The 20,778-nt window shown below is 40.6% G+C and overlaps 1 protein-coding gene across 3 annotated transcripts in view; it reads left to right on the forward strand.

The window, feature by feature from the left end:
* Positions 1–20,778, forward strand: part of LOC108678029 (optomotor-blind protein) — a 72,428-nt gene that overhangs the window by 12,601 nt on the left and 39,049 nt on the right. For all 3 annotated transcript variants that reach the window (XM_018166361.2, XM_018166362.2, XM_018166363.2), the window contains exons 2-3: positions 9,511–9,624; positions 10,249–10,402. In XM_018166361.2, coding sequence (XP_018021850.1) covers positions 9,511–9,624; positions 10,249–10,402 — 268 coding nt within the window. The remainder of the gene's footprint in view (positions 1–9,510; positions 9,625–10,248; positions 10,403–20,778) is intronic.

Raw genomic sequence — 20,778 nt, forward strand, 5'->3', positions numbered from 1 at the left:
GCGGACTTGTCCGTACTTCAGAGCTGTCAACGCCTCATTGCGCGGATCCGGCATACGTGAGCTTACGAGTCTATGACAGGCCGCCTCAAGGCAATCGAAAGCATTTTGCATCAAAATATTTTATCTCGGCAATTGTCGCAAACCCATTTCTATTGGATTATTTAAAAAAAAAATTTGTAATCGAAATTGCCTCTCTCGCAGAAGGCGCACAGGGCAATTTCAGCATAAAAAATTCAAAAGCAGCCTGCGCTTTTTCTGCGGCGTAATGAATTATCTTCCATTTGTCCATTTGGCTTCGGTACTTGAAAACAAAAATAATGGAAATGTGAAGTCCAAAAACAGCATTGGACTAACGTAAAGCATCCATAATAGGAAAACAGTCTGCTGTTAGGTTTACGTCATAATCTATTATAGTTCGTTTTTAATTATTTTTACGTTCGAACGAGAAATGAAACTTATCGTAGGATTGCGGTTTTCAGACGAACAAACGAATTATGTAATGTGCAAAATCCATGGCGAGTTGAAGGATTTCAAGACTTGAGCCGTTACGAAAGATACGAACGCAAAGACTGCATCTCTGACGACCACTATACTTATAGGTCATCTTCTCAACCAAATGACATGAACCAAGCAATGTCAGAACGTAAAACAATCGTGAAACATATTCACAAAGGCTCGCATATTCCCCCAGTGGTCAATCAATGGATAAAATGCGTAGGATTCAAGTCATTTCATCCCTGGGACGCGTTATGTCCATAGAAGGAAGAGAAGCAAACCCTGCAGCGGCGGAGCGTAGAAGCGATAACGAGGCGGGCGGACCGGAACGTCCGCGTGTGATGGATGGCCGCTGCTGCCGCTCATCAGTTCGCCGTGTTGGGGCCGTATAGGTGTATCTTATTATTCGCGTTCTATTATATGATCACTTTTCGTATGCTGTCTTATTATTAGTATTAACATAATATATTATTTTCGGTATTGACATGCTATCTTATTGTAAGGATTGGCATGTCATCTGCTATCATATTATTAACATAATATCTTATTTTCAGTATTGGTTTGCTATCTTATTGTTAGGATTGGCATGCCATCTGATTTTCAGTATTGGCATGCTATCTTATTTTTAGGATTGGCATGCCATCTGGTTTTCAGTATTGGCATGCTATCTTATTGTTTGGATTGACATGATATCCTCGTATCAATATTAAAATGATATCTTATAGCCAGTATTGGCATGCAATCTTATTATTCTTGGCGTGCTATACCGTCGCTCTTTAATTCCTATAGTGTGCTATATTGTCGCTCAGCTCGCCGTTTAGGTGAGCTGAGCACAATTGTTCTAGAATGTGATTTCTATAACCTAGTTTCTTACAAAGCATTGATTTCGAATGCTCTTCAACAAGTAATTTTATGCAAAGCAAAACATATAAAAAAATGCACGTAATTGCCCGACTTTATCAGCTTGGCCTTTTTTCGGCTGTGCCTTGTGGCATCAGTCCCCAACGGAGCTGACGCCAGCTCCGGCCAATTTGGGCCACAATTGGCCCGATGACGCTGGCCCCCCTGGCGCGTTGACGCCGTTGCTTTTCACGCCTTTTGAAAATAAAATCGATTTCGTGCGCAAACTTATCGCATAACCCTCTGAAATGAGGGCGTGTGGCAGAGGGTAAAAGAGAGGGTTAACGCTAGGCTTCGATCGCTTGGCTCTGTCAACACGAGCAGGGCGGGTTCCTGATTAACTTGATTAGTTTTCAACTCATATTTCTGGTCACTATAAAAGCATGCCTAAACTTCGACCAAGAACATTATTATGATGTTTCATTAATCAAGAAAAACCATTGACATTAAAGTAGATTAGCCAGCAGAGTGCCTATGATCGTGACTGATCATAAAATTGTGCTTGAAGCGGCTTCATTATTATGGCTGATTAGCAGGCAACGCTGCTGATTATTGTGTCTGATAAGCTTTCATGGCACCTAAATATCATGTGGTTTATTACCCTTCGTTGCGATTGATTGGCATCCATGGTGATATATTAGCGTGCAGCTCTAGGGCACCTGATTATTATGGCTAATTGGCATACGTGGCGCCTGATTATCATAGCTGATTATAATTAGCACGTGTGGTGCCTGATTATCATACTTGACGCTTGATTATCATGGCTGACTGCGGCTCCTGCTTACAATGGCTGATTAGCATACGTGGCGCCTGATTATCATAGCTAATTAGCGTGTGTGGCGCCTGTTTACCCTGTCTGATTAGTATCCATATGGTGCTTGATTAGCGTCTTAGCGTGCGGGTTGCTTTGTTACCTTGACTGATTAACATACTTGACGCTTGATTATATATATATAATAGCTGACTGCGACTCTTGATTACAATGGCTGATTAGCATGCGTGGCGCCTGATTATCATGTCTGACTAGCCTGCACGTGGCGCCTGATTATCATGTCTGACTAGCCTGCGTGGCGCCTGATTATCATGTCTGATTAGTCTGCGTGGCGCCTGATTATCATGTCTGACTAGCCTGCGTGGCGCCTGATTATCATGTCTGATTAGCCTGCGTGGCGTCTGATTATCATGTCTGACTAGCCTGCGTGTCGCCTGATTATCATGTCTGATTAGTCTGCGTGGCGCCTGATTATCATGTCTGATTAGCACGTCGCTCACGAGGTGGACAATTCGCCTCCGTTCCGCCCAACATTTGGCGCTGATAATCGACGGCTTGAGGGCCGATGACGGCTAAATTGCGCCTCAGCCTGACACACAATATCACCTGCATCCTATCCTCCACCCTCGCTGCTGGCCAACGCCACTTATCCTACACCACACCAGTCACAATCATCACCATCACAGTCTTTGCCACCATCGTCATGCTGGTCAACGCCACTTATCATACACCACACCGGTCACAATCATCACCATCACAGTCTTTGCCATCATCATCGCGCTGGTCAACGCTACTTATCCTATACCACCACACCAGTCACAAGCATCATAATCAACAGTCTTTGCCATCATCGTCATGGATGGCATCACTAACACAAGGTTATCGTCAACACAGAAACTATATCAGCCCTCATCATCATCAGAGGCATCACCTCCACTACCGTCGTCATCACCATATTCGTTGGTGAGGTCATAACGAGAAGCATGTCAACCACCACCATCATATGGGTGATGTCAAACTCATCCTAGGATCTTATGATGGCACCTATGATGGCAAGTCTGTCGCCCGAAATAAGAAAATATTATTCTCTTAATAATTTAATTGAAACTAAAGATGCTTGTTTTATATAGGTTTCTATAATATTTGAGAAACACCTTATCATGGATTTCAATGTTTAATGTCTTAGTGGTCGTCGGTTCAGTTTTCTAGGCGTGTAGGCAAGAGGTTTTAAGAAACTCTGAAATTCAAAACAAAAACAATGATTGTTAAATTTTAATTAATATATGAAGCTCTGGACTTGATTACTGTCATTAAGTCGGAATTATGAAACCAAACTCAAGTTTAGCATTAAATTCGTGAATTTGTACTTCATACTTCGCTTGAACTCTACTCCGCAATGTAAAGGTATACTCACAAAAAAAAGTGGTCTACAGTATGGAAAAATGTTGTTTTCCCCACGAAGTCCGCCGAAAAGAATTTATGCATGCCTCGTAAGTCATATTTGATCATAGAGGTAAAGGAAGTAGGTATACATCCGTTGACGATTTTCATCTCAAGTATTAGTGTTTCACCACCTTAACGTCAACAAGCTACATACATGATGCTGTACCACATATTTGTTTGGAAATCTACCTTGTTCATAATTATCAAACAATTATTGCACACATTATCCTAACCGTGATGCCCATGATCATCTATCACCTCTTGCATAATCGTTCAAGCGCGCTTATCTAACAACTTCGGGCAAGTCGGTCGCCTCATCGACATGCATTATGTACTCCACATAATTACCTCGTACATGATTCCACAACATCCTTTTCACGAATTCTACCTTTCGCATGATGCTATCAAATCTACTTAATGAATTTTATACCTCGTCCATGATTCCAATACATTCTCTTTATGAATTCTACCTTGTGCATGGTTCTACCACTTCCTCCACATGAATTCTACCGCGCGCATGATTCCAGCACATCCTTCATTGGGAATCTACGGCATTGGTTGCCCCGGTTCTCCAGCGAGGCCGCAATTACGGATCTGTCTTTATCCTCTTATTGATTATTTCTTTTATAGACGCCCCAATTATGGGAGAAGTTTAGCTCGTAAAAAGATGGCAGCAGCGAGATCCCTGCGGATCCCGGGGTGCAGTTTTTTCGTTGATCCTGGTGCTGTTAGATCCTATATATAAGCGTTCGTTTGTATTGGATCCTATAGAATTAGTAGAATTGCGCGTGATCTTACTTCAGTTCAGTTGTCAAGCTGTATGAATGTTCGGTTGTTGCTTGGCCGCATAATGAATCGATGTTTGTTGGATCATAAAACGGATTGCTGTCTGCTGGATCATGTAATGGCTCTCTAGTTATTGAATTATGTAACGATTCCCTTGTTGCTGGACTTTGCAACGGCCCCTTGGTTCCCTGGTTGCTGGATCATGTAACGGCTACCAGGTTGCTGGATCATGTAACGGCTCCCTGCGGTTACTGGATCATGTAACGGCTCCCTGCGGTTACTGGATCATGTAACGGCTCCCTGCGGTTACTGGATCATGTAACGGCTCCCTGCGGTTACTGGATCATGTAACGGCTCCCTGCGGTTACTGGATCATGTAACGGCTCCCTGCGGTTACTGGATCATGTAACGGCTCCCTGCGGTTACTGGATCATGTAACGGCTCCCTGCCATGGTTGCTGGATCATGTAACGGCTACCTGGTTGCTAGATCATGTAACGGCTCCCTGGTTGCTGGATCATGTAACGGCTCCTTGGTTGCTGGATTATTCAACGGTTCGTTACTTGCTAGATGATATTACATTTTTTCGGTTGCTTGATTATATAGCGGTTTGATATTATAATTAAATCATATGACGTATTATTGGTCTCTGCTTGTAAAGTTTGATTTTACAGTTGGATGATCTATCGGTGTACTGCTTGCTCGATCATTACGGTTCAATGATTGCCGAATCTTTTGCTGGTTGTGTGTGATCTTGTAACGGTTTGATTATACGTGCGTTAATCACACATGATTGTAACATACCAAACGAACGCTAGTTTCTGGATTGTCTTTCATTCTATTTTTCCATATCATGTATACCGACGGACATCGATCACCACGGTATTTCTTCTTAGTAGTTTAGAATCCATTTAGTTAATTTACCTATGGATAATTGCCCTCAATACAGCTCATTTATTCAAGCTAACTGTATTACTGCAGTTTTTGTATAGCGCGGCTGATAACATATGAAATTTAATTGGTTTGCACAGGTTGTATTCAGATTGAGCTGGATTGTGTTTAAATGCATAAAAAAGTACGCGTCAGTAACAATTTTTCGTTTATTATCTTTTCTAACTGGATTTGAATATGTTCAGCAAAACCGTCATTTCATATCTTAGAAGAACATTCGAAAACTGATAAAATTTGAACTGAGCACATATATACGAAGGCTTGTGAATGCTATTAAGTGAGAGTGCCGTTGAGCTCCCATTTCGCCCACCTCGCCATAAGAAGGAAGCTGAGTGCCATATTTACACCACACAGAATATTTATTCCTCGCTGTAGAGCTCGAAAATATCGTCGAATGAGTTATAACTTGCCATGAAATGTGTGGTGCTTATACTTAGAGGAGCAGAGGTGTCGGGTTGCAGGCTATCAAGAGGATTATGCTGCAAATAGATTTGCCCATTTCTCGCCTTCCTCATGGGGTTGGTGTGAATATTTCCTTCTATAAAATATGGCGCTTTTTACGAACTGTGGTGCTAAGTGCATGTCGGGCAAAATGGTTTTAGGAAAGAACAACTTCTTAGTTTATTTGTTGGTTACAATTAATTGCAATTTACCTTTGTTTTACAGGTAAAATATTGAGCTTTCTAGTGTTACCGGTACGTGTTATGTAAAAAATACTGTGTTATGTAAAAAAGTCGATATCTTATACATAACTCATAAACATCTTTATAATACAATGAAAATACAACATTATAATCGTTTGCTTATACTGGCTACAATTTATAATGCAGCCAAACCAGCTTGTAGGTTTTTGTATAAATGCATTAATTGCGATGTAAAATCGCTTTCTCCGTTCTTTTTTATTTTAAGGAAAAGATAAGCGAGTAAAAAAGAGGAAGCGAGTTACTTCCTAGTTAATTACTTAATTATTAGGTCTTCACTTAAAACTGAATAAATTTTTTACCTGCTTCTTAAATACTTCATACAGTGATAAAAAATATGATGTATTCATTACTCACTTAATTTCCATGTTACTCTTACTTTTCTGGGACTTTTTTTATGTGAAGAAACACTGCGTTCTTTTGTTCGTCACACGGTTGGAGTTTTATACATCGATTAGCTTGATTTCGGTGTGTGGATGTGCGGATAGAGTGCGTTGTCTAAAGTGTGATCTTGATAGAGTGACGGCGCTAGTGTGGTGTTCCCACAAGGCCAGAGTGTGGCGAGATGTGTTCTGATACGAACAGTGATTTGTTCACACGCGGTGAACTTTTTCGACGTTATCTTGCTACTTTACGAGCTATTCTCAAGTGCATAGTAGATTCATGAAGGTTTTACTGCTTGTATTTTCGCCCACAATGTACATGTTTCACCAAAATTTATAGCACGTGATTAAAGAATCTAATATACTTATTTTCATCAGTAGTCGTTAGTATTATGACAAAATTAACAATCCCTCATAAATTTTGATCATTATGCAAGTTATCATCAAAAAGATATTTTTATTTAGGTGCGTGAAACAAGACTTGTTTCCATCTGCACCCAGGAATTGGGTACTTCACTCCGGAAGTTCACGCAGCTATTTATATAGAAAAATTATTACACCTATCACCATCACGCTAGAAGTATATGGTTCGATATCCCAAGGCGCATCCTCAGCGTTCACCACGAGCTGCTTTAAAACATACCCTAACAAAATTTAGAGTCGCCCCAGCCTCTGGTACTCCAAATCAGAAGCTGCCGCGTCTGTAAATTTTTACTGAGTAGCGAGGCCCCACAAGCTCTGTGCTGCTGCAGCAGCGACGGTGGCTGAGCTGTTTGGCACTTGAGTCTCTCCTTGCTCGAGGTGTCAATAGCGACACACACAAGTCTGCCCTCCCTTCCCAGTCTTCAAGAGTTTGCTCTCATATTCCAAATGTTAGTTGGGGGCTCACTCGCCTGCTACGTACGCTGCTTTATATTTCACGGCCCATATACAGCCTTGCAAAATGACATTCTACTTTACACTTCCTGTACCATTTGTGGTATTTTAGTGAGATTTAATGTGTTATATTATTTATTAGTCCATAAACTTAAGTTTCTAGGGCTTGAAGCATCGTACAAATGTGTGCATGTTAAAGTTAGTCGCATTAATGTAACTGACCCTAAGTTAAATGAACACAGTAAAGACTACTAACTGACTATGCATGTTTCAGTCGCGACGTTTTCGTATGAACCAAATAGTAATTTAAAACATTTTCGAGTAATACGTAGCTTAGAAAGGAGAGAAGACGTGTTTTGAATGCCTATAGTGCAAAATTGGAAATAGGTTGGAAAAATGTCTTTCACGACGCCTGTCCAAAGACGTGCTCCTTATAATAAATGCATACAGTTTTTTCCTTTGAGCGTTTTATTAAATCCAGCATTTGATTTTTAGGCACGACGGTATTTTGGCTGCCATGCCCATTTTATTTTAGGCGACCTCTGGCATCTCAATCGAGCTGCGCGAATAATTAGAGTTCGAGGCAGAGCTTTTTAGACAAGAACAATTTGGCTCTCAGAACTGAAGAGCTGAGGTGTGAATAGGGAGAGGACTCCTCACGAGTGTCATCCACACCTCCCCCTACTCCCTTACTTTCCCTTCCATACTCCCTCTTCCCTTCCTATTCCCTCTTCCCTTCCTATTCCCTCTTCCCTTCCTACTCCTTCTCCCCTACCTACACCCATCCTCCTTTCCACTCCCTCTTCCCTTCCTACTCCTTCTCCCCTACCTACAACATCCCCCTACTCCCTTCATCCACACCTCCCCCTACTCCCTTACTTTCCCGTCCATCCTCCCGTACTCTCCTTTCCATACTCCCTCTTGCTTTTCCTACTGACTCTCCCCTTTCGGCCCTTCCTACTCCCTCTCCCCTACCTACTACCTCTTCCCTTCCTACTCCTTCTCCCCTTCCAACCCCTTCTCCCCTACTTACTCCCATCCTCCTTCCTACTCCCTCTTCCCTTCCTACTCCCTCTTCCCTTCCTACTCCAATCCTCCTTCCTGCTCCCTCTCCCCATATCTACTTCCTCCTTTATATATTTGGGGAGTTGCGGCCTAAAGGGTTATTTGAACGGATGGTAAAAGCTCTGATTTTGGTCAAAAATATTTTAATATATGAGAACTGCGGAAATATCCAATCGAACGTCGCTCGCAAATTTTTACATCTAAAAATACTTTTGTTTCGTGGCCGGCGTTTTTACGATCAAGAAAGGAATTTATTTCAACACCTTAGCCATAAATATGAATAAAGTTCAAATACTTCATATACAGTAATGAAGAATCACTAATTCTCACCCGGCGAGCAATAACTGTTAACTGACAAATCAAATAATGAACCTGCCATTGAAGACAAACAAATATTCTGAACACTCTTGAGAGTTTCATTTGACGAAGGTAATATATAGAAAAAGAGCTCGCCATTTTGGTGAGTGTCCACATCGACTATCACAAAGAACGCCCGAGGTGTTTTTCGAGTCCCTCAGAAATGGCACCGGTCGGATCTGAGGAAAGAGAATCGAGGGAAGGATGGGCCACTATATTAATACTTATGACGGCAGCATAGGAAGAAGTCCTACAGTAATGAGGACTCGTTCTGAACACACTTTGCTTTTCGGCACTCCATATGTTCCGCGCTGAATTATTTAGATGACGTAGCGCCATATGGGCCCACAGTGCGCTGAAGATGGCTTGCCGTTCCTGGAGATACTTAATTATGTGCGCCATGTTTATATCAATGCATATTTTACACTTCCAACAGTAATGCTAATGGATTATAGAATAAATTAATAGAGTTCCCGAGTATTAATTTAAAATTCGCCTGAAATTAACGCCTGACTTTTAATTTCAAAAGAATAATACACATACAAAAATGATGCAATTCATTGAATTTTTACATTAAACTGTTCTACAGGTTTCCGTCCTGAAAAATCAAAATTTGCCTTAAATTTTGGGACTATTTGCCAAGGTGCTAATCGTCAATGTATGTATGCTAACCGTATCATCTTCTAAAATCATAATTGATGTTATTCATTGGTAACTTTCCGATGAGTCAAAACACCCAAGATATGTACCTACTCACCCAAATGATGTTTCTTCTTTCCCAGACAAATGTTCCCTCAAATCAAGTTCCGCGTCACTGGTCTCGATCCTAAAGCAAAATACATCCTGCTGCTCGACATCGTCGCTGCTGATGACTGCCGCTACAAGTTTCATAACAGGTCAGTCGGAGAACAGGTCAGAACAGGTCAGTCGAAGAACAGGTCAGAACAGGTCAGTCGAAGAACAGGTCAGAACAGGTCAGTCGAAGAATAGGTCAGAACAGGTCAGTCGAAGTGCTAAGGTTTCATCCACAATTACTGGTCAATTCCACGTATTAAAATTAATGGGTAGAGAGAATAGGTTTTTTAGGGCTGGACCTGCAGCAAATTTTTCTGCGACAACTGGCATTGTTTTTTTTTCATTTCTTAAATTTTGTCGAAATTCAGTACATTTGGTTGAAGGCTTCTGTACTTACTATATATTACTCCAAGAAATTCTTTGAGACAAAAAAATACTAGTTATATTGCATTCGTCTGTACGTATTATTTCTCGACTTCATTTGAAAATTAACTTATTTAACAAAATAAGATAAACGAAAATAAATATTTCAAATGAACAAACTTTCTGAATGCTCTAAAATGTATTAAATAAATGGATCTCAATAATACAAATGCAGAAGGATTTGAACTATACAAATAAGGTTTTGCTTACTATAACCAGCATTTATAAAATTTTTTCGTTTTTCTGGTCAGTGCAATTCGAAAATGTGAAATTTTGCTAAAAATTTTTCCCCTTTGTCTTAGTCGGTGGATGGTGGCCGGCAAGGCAGACCCTGAGATGCCGAAGCGGATGTACATCCATCCAGATTCTCCGGCTACCGGGGAGCAGTGGATGCAGAAAGTCGTGTCTTTCCACAAACTCAAACTCACCAACAACATATCTGACAAACATGGCTTCGTGAGTACAAAGATCCTTTTATTATTTTTTTCTTTTTCATGCAGCAAATATCCTGTGGATATTTGCTCGAGATGTTTCGATTCGATTATGTTGTCCGTTTTCAGGTTGTTTTATTGATAGCAATAGTTTTTTTCCATGCATTTTTACATGATTACCCGCAGAAATGTTAGGAGATTTATTGTCCTAATGTCTGAAGTGTACCAGTTTTAACGCGACGAGCAGCTGCCACATGTACAAGAGCTTTGCAGCTGCTCTGGATATCTTCACATTGTACGTCAAATTCCATCGTAAATACTGGAAAGTAGGAGATTAACATTGCCGCATAAAAACTTATTGCGACATGATTGAAAAGATTATATTGTATATGCTTCATATTTTCCTTATGGCTTTCGGAAATCTGTTTTATTACTACATGTAACCAACGAAAATTCGATGTACAACGCGCCTTTCTTGTTACACGTTAAACACTAATACGATATCCAACGATATATTCGTCAGAATTATGAGAAATTCTGCTGAAAAAATAATTATGAACAAATTAGATGTTGAGGGAGGCGCCGTGCTAAGACGCTCTATAGCTCCCCGACGCGCGCGTGTAAATGGCTTGGCATATTCGGCTGCGCCCCTCAGTAACTCGCGCGGGTTATCTAGTGATCGTGGTCATAGGTCACCTCTTTGGTGTACTTAAAACTCTCTAAAGTTGATGATTAAGAGTCGTGTAAGTTTGGTTCTTGTGCAGGTTTTTGGCGTACTTAAAACTCTAAAGTTGGTGATTAAGAGTCGTGTAAGTTTAGTTCTTGTGCAGGNGATTAAGAGTCGTGTAAGTTTGGTTCTTGTGCAGGTTTTTGGCGTACTTAAAACTCTAAAGTTGGTGATTAAGAGTCGTGTAAGTTTAGTTCTTGTGCAGGTTTTTTGGTGTACTTAAAAATTTAAATTTGGTGATGAAGAGGCGTGCTAAGTTTGGTTCTAACGTAAGTTGGTGATTTAGAGTAGTTTATGTTTGGTTCTTGTGCAAGTTGTTTGTTATTGCAGAACTCTCTTCAGTTGTTGATTATGAAGTCGTTCAAGTTTGGCTTTTTACCAAGTTTTTGTCCGCATAGAACTATCTTTCAAAAACCGCCCCCTAGTCCGGCTAAACGTGCGTTTCAGTAGAACCGAGCCTCCCTCCATGCTAATGTCCCTTTTGCGGCCCTATAGCGCTGGAATGAGGGTATATCGATGCCTAGAAATATCCCTTGAAAAACGGTTAATTATTCGTTAACTGATAACGGGTTACAGAAATCTTTGGTTAACGGGTTACAGAAATCTTTGGTTACACCTTAGAATTTTTTATTGATAATCTTGGACGATTTTTGGCTAGAATTGGATACAAAAGATTCTTTATCTGCCTAAACGCATGAGAAACTACGATTAAGCAATTGATTAAATGAACGACCATTCACGCTCTGTCCAATAAATAATAATGAAAGACTGAATTTAATTTGAATTCATACATTTGATTTATTTATTCTAAATATACATTTAAACACATTTGAGATTCTATAAACCTTTTTTTTACGAATGCTCTACAAAATTCTCCTCCGATTCCTAACGCAAATTTTACCTGAAATTAAAATTTGACTTCTAGAAATGGTTGCATAAAGTTTCTCAAGCGAAGTGAACGCGCGTAGATTTTTGATGCAACCATATATAGTGCATCGGCAATACCGTATCAAGTTAATCATCAGCTTCGTGCGCGATAATAGATAATATTTTCTTTCACAAAACTAATAATTTTATTTCCATTGATACACAAAGATGTATCGTTACAAGACTATAATTTCGAACGGTGCCGAAAATTGGTCATTTATCATGGACTTACACAATTGATAACTACAAGATTATTTAATACTAAAACACGTTGCCTACTCCTGAGTGGCCAGCAATAATTTTCAATAGGGTATCCGTTCCAGAGAACCGGTTGGCGGTTCGGTCTCCTCGAAGCTTGGATAATAATTAAGGTCATGACGAGATGGAAGCTTGCGCAGTGCAAGCGTTTGTCTCACTGCAATCCATTTGCTTTAATTAGCGAGCCTCGCTTGTGTTGCGCGAGAACGCTACGTGTCCGATGCCGGCAAAATGCCTTTTATTTACAAAACTTGGGCTGATAATGAAAGTTGAAAAATTTTTTTTTTGGCCGAGGAAAGATGACCTTTGTAAAATTATGTATGAAACAGACACATTATATGTGCACACGTTTGTGTGCATGTATTTATTTGTATATAACAGACATATTATATATGTAAACGTTTGTGTGCATGTATATAGTTTGTATATAACGGACACATTATATATGCACACGTTTGTGTGCATAAAATAATGTGTTTGTTATCTAGAAATGGTTCATATATAATATTTTCCCTGTTAATATTCCAGTTGCGGAGAGCACATATAAGCATTTTTTCCATATATGTGTGCTCAACCCTATTCGCACCTTGTGCTCGCAGTTTCTTAACAATTTAAATAAGCAAATAACATGCATTTTTGTCTCAGAAATCCGTGTAATTTATTTAAACTCTTGATTCCATGTGTCATTATTCTGTATCATATCTTATCTCTTATCCAAACACATGCTTGTCATTTCCTCATTCACCCCAAGTGTTCTTCCTCATCGCCTGCTATTCATTACCAACCGCCATCATCCTATATAATCATTTTCAAAAACATCTCTCCCATATTTAATTTCCATCTGGGAACTTTCAATGTTATCCACATCTTTCCATCGCCTTGTTTACATCTTCATCAAGTTTTCCTCATTCACCACATCATTTTTTTTCTTAAATCACCTTATTTTCGCTATCTTCTCATTTTTTTGATTGTACTCTCCTATCATCGTTATTACGTCACCATCCTCATGCATGACATCTTCTCCATCTTTCCCGTAGCCTTCCATCTTACTCAATTTCTTCCACTACTCGTCTCGATCTTCCCCATGATTTCCTAACTTCCCATGCATGATTTCTTCATCATTGTCCCATCACCTTGTCTATATACCCTACACTCCCCATCACCTCCCACACTCCCCATCACCTCCCACACTCCCCATCACCGTCCCACATCCTGCGTGCAGAGGCATGAAGAGCTTCGTGCAGAGACTCATTTTTAGGGTCTCTTTCTTTTTCCGGCTGCAGCCATGACGGCTTTTACGATTTGTCGAGGTTTTTTTCTAGCTCATCTATTGCTGGCTGGGCAAAACAAACAAAGCGATGCCTACACGGCCATTCACCACCTAACAACATCATCAATTAGCTCTATAAGCGCACAAAACACACACGCTTTCAAAGATCAAATTAGTGTGCCAAGCTGTGGCACGCAAGGGACCAATCCTGCAAACTTTATGCATGCAAATATCGACTTTATGTGGCTTGTTTGTAGGACTCAAAGTACCGCCGACACCTCGCCGGGCAACACTCAAGAAGATGATGGCTGCTCTAACAAGCGCCGAGCCGTGTTAGCTGGGCATGCTCCAGCCGCCCTGCCTCACCTATCATTAGAAATCATCGGCGTATCGGGGGCGGCCGACCTCAGGTCAAGTCGTATCCACACAATACCTGAGTGTAATGAGCTTCGTCTGAATTATAGGCAATTAAATGCTGTAACTACTCTGCTTAACCATCTTTATTGCAAAAGTAGTCAATATATTATTACCTTGAATTCCACTAGTTTAACACTCGTGAACTTCAATGACGAGAATCTTGCCTCTAATTTACATAACGCCCTGTAATTTCACCCAAGAATCATCCTCTGGCCTTCCTATGACCAGTATTATAAGCCTTCCTCGACCAAACGCAGGTTGATAACGGGTGCTACATTTTTTGGGAAAACTGTCTTTTTTCATTGTCAAAAATGTTCAAAAATTTTCCTTTTGAAACATCGCTGCTCGGCTCTCAGATCTGGTGGGGGCATCTTGCTATATTAACGCTCGCTCCGACTACGGTCGTTTCAGCTCTGTTCTCTCCACGCTCAAGGGTCATTATACTTTGGCCGATAACCAATCACGAGCCAGCAATATAGGACGTGCAGTCTAATCACTTACTAACAACTATAGTTAGTTAGCATTGCTGTCTTTGACGCTATTGCTAGTGCATTGTCATGTAACTGCGCTACACGCTAGTTAACATTTTTGCTCTAGATGCTATATTGCTAGTGTATTGTAAACGATTTGCACTGATCGCTAGTTGAGACCGGCTGAGCAGTTGCCATTGCTACAATATAGTACCAGTTACCTGCACTGCAAGCATTATTTAGGGCACGGAGGAAGCTATTCTTTACAAGTAATTAATATTTACTATGGAAATAAAAGTTTTTTCCGGTTATCTTTGTTTACTGCGGTTGTTATACGAACGTTAATTTTGATCAGGAAATATAAGCGTATGGCGGTAATTAAGCGTATGTTGACCGTGCAAACCTTCCGTTTTGCTCGCACGTTTTGCTCATGGATGTGTGTTTGATCTGGAGCTTGGCGTGCACGATGCTTGATGGATACGTTAGCCAACACTCGTGTTTATCGGCTGAGTGACAGTGGGAATGTGTAAGCAAGTTGTATCAACTGGCGAGCCCCTATGGACCGGAGGACACACCGAGCAGAATAGCCACAGCGCACTAAGGGTTGTTACAGATGGACAGCAGCACAAAGCTCGTTACAATGGCCGTGTTTGTACCATGTCAGCGCATCACCGAGGATAGGCTCATGGGCAAACTGTTCCTTGACTTGTAACAAGAGCGTTGCTTTTCAAATCACCCATCGTTTGGTTTTGGTTCTGTTCTCCCTTATGTTGTGTTGGACTTACTTGGTATATTGGTATGTAATTACTAATATTATTACCGTCTCTTTGTCTCTGAATTAGGCCTAAATTAAAATTAGGTAGTCATTTAGCTCTATGAATAAAATGCTGATTGATGAGAATCTCGTTCAGAAATACAAAAATCTACATCTTTCTGACGTATTTCTTGTTTTGCGGAAAAGTGGTGGACTTTCACAGCTCAAATCACTCCAATACTATTCGTAATATATTTCCTAAGCTGGATGAGGTGAACAAAACAAACTCATCGTCCAGAAGAATTTTTTTTTAAACATACTATCGAGCTAATTGGACGGAAAGTGGCACACAGATAAGTGCTACTTGTACCTACAAACTTATGCTACTTTTTCGTCCTCAAAGGTGGTCGTCGCTCGTTGAGTTCGTTTTACCAGTAAGATCGTAACGTTCCAGTGGAACATGTACGATTCTCACATGCATCACTGAGTCTGTAATGTATTAAATACAAATGGCGACGGTGCAATCATTAAGCAAAAGTAGAAGCAAACAAGGCCACTCAGTATAGTAGGTACATCAATAATTCTTCTTGTCCGGTGCGTTGTTTCTTAAATACAAATGGCGACGACGCAATCATTGAGCAAAAGTATAAGCAGGCACGGCCACTCAGTGGTAAGTACATCAATAATTCTTCTTGTCCGGTGCGTCGTTTCTTTTGGATGGTGTTGTCAAATAGAGGCAGTTGACCGCTCCGGTTAATCCGGCTTTAGTACGGATCATACTTGGTAACACAATGGATGACAAGCGGAGGCTTCCGCGGACAAGCTCGTCGCCGGACGCACGCACAGCTCGTGGATAGGCTCAGCAAACAACTCGAGAGGATACACATACAAAATATACAAGCAAACACACGCTGTGTTTCGCGGGCACTCATAAACAAGGTCGCTAGAGAAGTACAGTCGGTTTAGCACGAGGTTCATTAATTAATTAGTTTTCTACTTATGAGGCGTTTCGCCTGTGCGTGGTAGATTGCTAATGTTTAATTAATCAGGATTAATTAGTTACAAATACTTGTTGAACAAAACATGAGGCATGTGTGGTACCTGCAATATTATTATATACTTGTCATCAGAAATGCGGACAACATTAGAACAATTTATAACGGAATAACGTTAATCAATCAATTCTTCTTCCAGAAGAATATCAGAAGTGAGAAAATGCAAAGAAAAGTCATCAAATGTGAATTGACTACGTGATGAATCAAAATTTGGTAAATTTACGTTGAATTTTCTTTGATTTTAAATTCTTGGTTAATTTGCATGGGTCAAAGTGCGACTTAGTCAGTGAGCGAGGATTCGCGACCACGATGCGGAACCTTGCTTCTGCAGTTGTCAGATTGGCAGGTTGCTACTTTTGAGCTTGTTATATTCTTATGATATCTGAGCCATGGACCCAATATGCAACGGGCGGCTTTCAGGTGGCCGAGGAATGGCCTGCGGTCGGCTAGAACAAAGTGGCCTCGGCTGACCACTGGCCATCTATTATTACTCACCCCTTATTGTACTCCCCTCCACCTAAAGAGTGACAGGCGAGTTATTTACGACGTCTGTTTCCCCTCATTCCTTCCCCAACTCCATCATCGGAACTGTAGCTTTCGAAGAAATTGTAAAATATCCGATTTAGCAGTAATGAAAAAAATTTTTGCCCGCATATATGTACAAAATGGATGTTAATTCAATACCGATCAGTTTGGATGTTGATGTATTCAAAATGGATGTTGATGTATTCAATACCGATCAGTAGAAAATGAATAGTAGTACGTCCTGATGTCTCACGCATTGTCGTTCGGTATGTCGCATGTATAATGAACATCGATGCCAACATTTTCCTCTATCATAGTTGATCAAATACAAAGTATGTATATTTTTGTTTGTGTAGAGAAATTGAAATATTTCGCTGAATAAACATGAAAAATTTCAGATTGATCTTTCATTTACGAGCGGAGTTATAATGAATCAAAGTAGCGATAGAATCCCATCGGGCACCATTCTAGATTACCTGCTATATGAGGGCTCGCGGTTCTTCATCTGAGCCTTAAGCAAACAGACGACAAAATTGGATTTGCTTCCATAAAAAGCATTTAGGATCACTATATTATTGTCTCTATAATGATTTTTTGCAATCTTTAAATCGCTAGTACTGTCAGAGCGGCCAAAGGTTAGTGTGCTCGAGATACCGTCTTAACAACGAGCTCTTCCTTGCACTTTAAAAGCAAGTTCCAGCGCATCCCCAACTGATGGTCGACACGCAACGTAGCGCCCTCTCGTGGCCTACACACATTGTCTAGCCCCAGTATAGTCTTGTCCAGCCTCTGCACAGCTATGTTCAGTCCCATTACTTGCAATTAAAGCCTCATCACAGCTTTTCTAGCCCCATCACAGCCCTTACTAGCCCCAGCATAAGCCCCGTCCAGTCCCAGCACAAACAAAGCAAATGTCTGTCCAGCCCCAGCATAGCCCCGCCCAGCGTAAACACAGCCCTGTCTAACTCAATAACATCCTAGCGTATTGCCTCAGCGGAACTTATTATATCCCCAGCATAGCCCATTATCTCCTCCGTACAGCCCCAGCACCACCGTATCCAGCTCCAGCAGAGCCGATTATCTATTCCGTACAGCCCCAGCACAACCGTATCCAGCTCCAGCACATCTGATTAACTATTCCGTACAGCCCCAGCACCACCGTATCCATTTCTAGCACATCCGATTATCCGTGCAGCCCCAGCACCACCGTATGTATCCATGCTCCAGAACAGCCGATTATCTATTCCGTGCAGCCCAGCACCACCGTATCCATCCGTATCCATGCTCCAGCACAGCCGATTAAGTATTCCGTAAAGCCCCAGCACTACCGTATCCATGCAGCTCCAGCAGAGCCGATTATCTTCTCAGTACAGCCCCAGCACCACCGTATCCAGCTCCAGCACAACCGACTATCGCCTCAGCCCAGCCTCAGCACCACCACATCCAGCCCCAGCAATCCCCATGTATAAAAGCCCAGCTGCGGCCACCAATTGTCTCGCCAATATGTAGGATGAGGCCGACAAAGACCTCCCGTTGGCTTCGCAGATAAATTCGCTCACGAAGACACCGCCGCTCGGCCGAGGCTCAGTCCATGTGCCGAATAACTAATTAATTGCGACGCATGCTCGCCGCAGCACCCAAACTCCTGTGGGTTGATTTCGTTCGTTTGCTGAGGCGAAACGTTTAGTGTTGGAAAAACATAAGGAGCCTTGATCAATTAAATCAATCGAGTATTGCACCCAAACGACGGTAGATTATTGTTCCGAAATTCTCATTATTTAAATATACATGGTAATGAGATTTAGATTAAATGCAGTTCTGCTGAGTTCCGAAATTGAATGCAAATGATCGCATTAATTGCTTTGAAAATATGTTAGAGTGCAGTAGCGCGTGAACAACAATGGCTCTATTGCACAGCTGGATACAATGAAAATGAAGCAGATAGAATAATTAATTGATTTATAACAACTCTAAATGTTCTGTTAGTAAAGACTGAAAATAGCGAATTAATTGGGACTTTATTTGCGTTTCAGGAAAAGTGGCAATCGAAGCCCACAATTTCTAGTTGGAATCTAAAAAACTCCTTCTCGACACAATGAACGCTAGGAAATTCGCCTTTTAAAGAGGATTGTCATTATTGTGCAAAATTTCCTTGCAGTGATGAGCACAATTCCTGTAAATAGATTAATATTTTAGTTCCAGTGATATAAAATAAAAGTTCCGGTAAAATTTAAAAATATTTAAATACATATTTCGAAATATGTATTATGTTCAAGTAATTCAAGTAAGTAAGTATATGTTCAAGTAATTCAAATAATACCTTGAGGTTAATGTAGTTAACTACTCGGAATACATTTCACTGATTACGTATTTAAATAATACCTAAGAGCCCTTTACCACGCTGTTGTTGTATTATTAACCTATTGGAAGGTGAGACTAACACCGCCTACGCAATTCATGTAAAACAGTGAATAAGTCGAGCTTAATATATTCTAGGTGCTTTAATAGAGTTATCCGTCGGTAGCTGGTGCTGATGGCTCTGCCGTGTGGCCGTTTTGCATTTCATGGAAGCGCCTCGAACAGAACAGATGCGCCCAAATTTATTGGGTTATATAGTCTAAATCGTGACTCACTTTCTTACCCAAAGCACGAGCCGCGAGCGGACGTAGCACTAATACGCTGCTTTAGCGTATTAGTGCTACAAAATTACAAAGTTCATCGTTATTGTGACAATGTCTCACACATTTATCTGAGTGCTGCATTGACCTCAGCCAGGCACAGAAGCTTCATCGGAGGCTTGTTAGCGGTCGGACGTTAGATTATCCTTTGTAATCCAGAGGCTTGCAAGGATTAGCGGCCTAGATTAGAAATTGATAGCCAGAGGCAAATGCTACCGCACCTTATATAGGTGAGCGGAACGCACGGATTTCTGATGCGCCTGATCGCTTGCTTTGGTGAGATGTCCGGTGCCAGCTACTCAGTGTTAACATTTGAGCGATGGTCGTCTGCAAATTAGTTTGGCGGAGAAGAGGGAGAATAATTGAGAAATATAAAAAAAATATTGGACTTCAAATTTGTAGAACAGAGCAATTCTGTTTACGTTGATGTGGAACGTTCCTTCCGGCCGTTGACGTTCTTTGTTTAGAAGTGAAAAATATATAAAAATATTAAACTTTTAAAAACAATTTTGTACACTATACCTTCTACCAATTTCTGCTATGGTTGAAATGGTCTATGTAATTGATGATGAAAAAATTACTTATGCTTCTTAAAGAAATTTTTTGGGAGTACCAAAAGTATACATTGGTAGAATGATTTATCCGTTCGAAGTTTAAATTTATTATCCGTTTATTATTAAATTATTATTATTTAATCCGTTTATTTTTTTTATAATAATAGCTGTGCTCGGCAATGCATGCCTGTATGTTCAATTGCGAGATTCTGAAAAAAAAAGTTTTAAACATCCGCTTATCCTTACCATTAATCTTTGACTTGCAACAAAGTTGACATTTATATTATCAATTCGGGAGTGTTTTTAAATAGTATTATTTTTCCATCAGCCTCGTCCTCCAAAGTATAAATCAAATTGAACATAATTAAATGAAGCAAAAATGTACAGATTTGAAACAGAGCTGTCGTTTTCCCTGGCCCGGCACAAGTGAAGACTTATAAATGCACTGCACTGCCTGGAAGTATCTATTTAAATCATTCTTTGAGTATCTATGTTGTTCGGAAGGTACTTCCATTATGAAACGACAATGTTAAAAGCTCTTGCGAGGAGGCTAACAACTGAGGTGGGAATAGAGCTGCTATATAACTGATCAACGTGTTCTTTCGTAACACAAGGCTAAGCCAAAATAGCTCTCTGTATAACAGGCAAGTTCAGGAAGCTTTCTTTCTAGGCCTCACGTCAGAGATAAAAGAATTTCTTGTGAGACGTTAGCTCTTCCTTCTCATCGTTTCCGGTGACTTCCTCCTTTCAAAAGCTCCCACAATGA

This window comes from Hyalella azteca, unplaced genomic scaffold, assembly GCF_000764305.2.
Source record: "Hyalella azteca isolate HAZT.00-mixed unplaced genomic scaffold, Hazt_2.0.2 contig5888, whole genome shotgun sequence".
Classification (NCBI taxonomy): Eukaryota; Metazoa; Arthropoda; class Malacostraca; order Amphipoda; family Hyalellidae; genus Hyalella; species Hyalella azteca.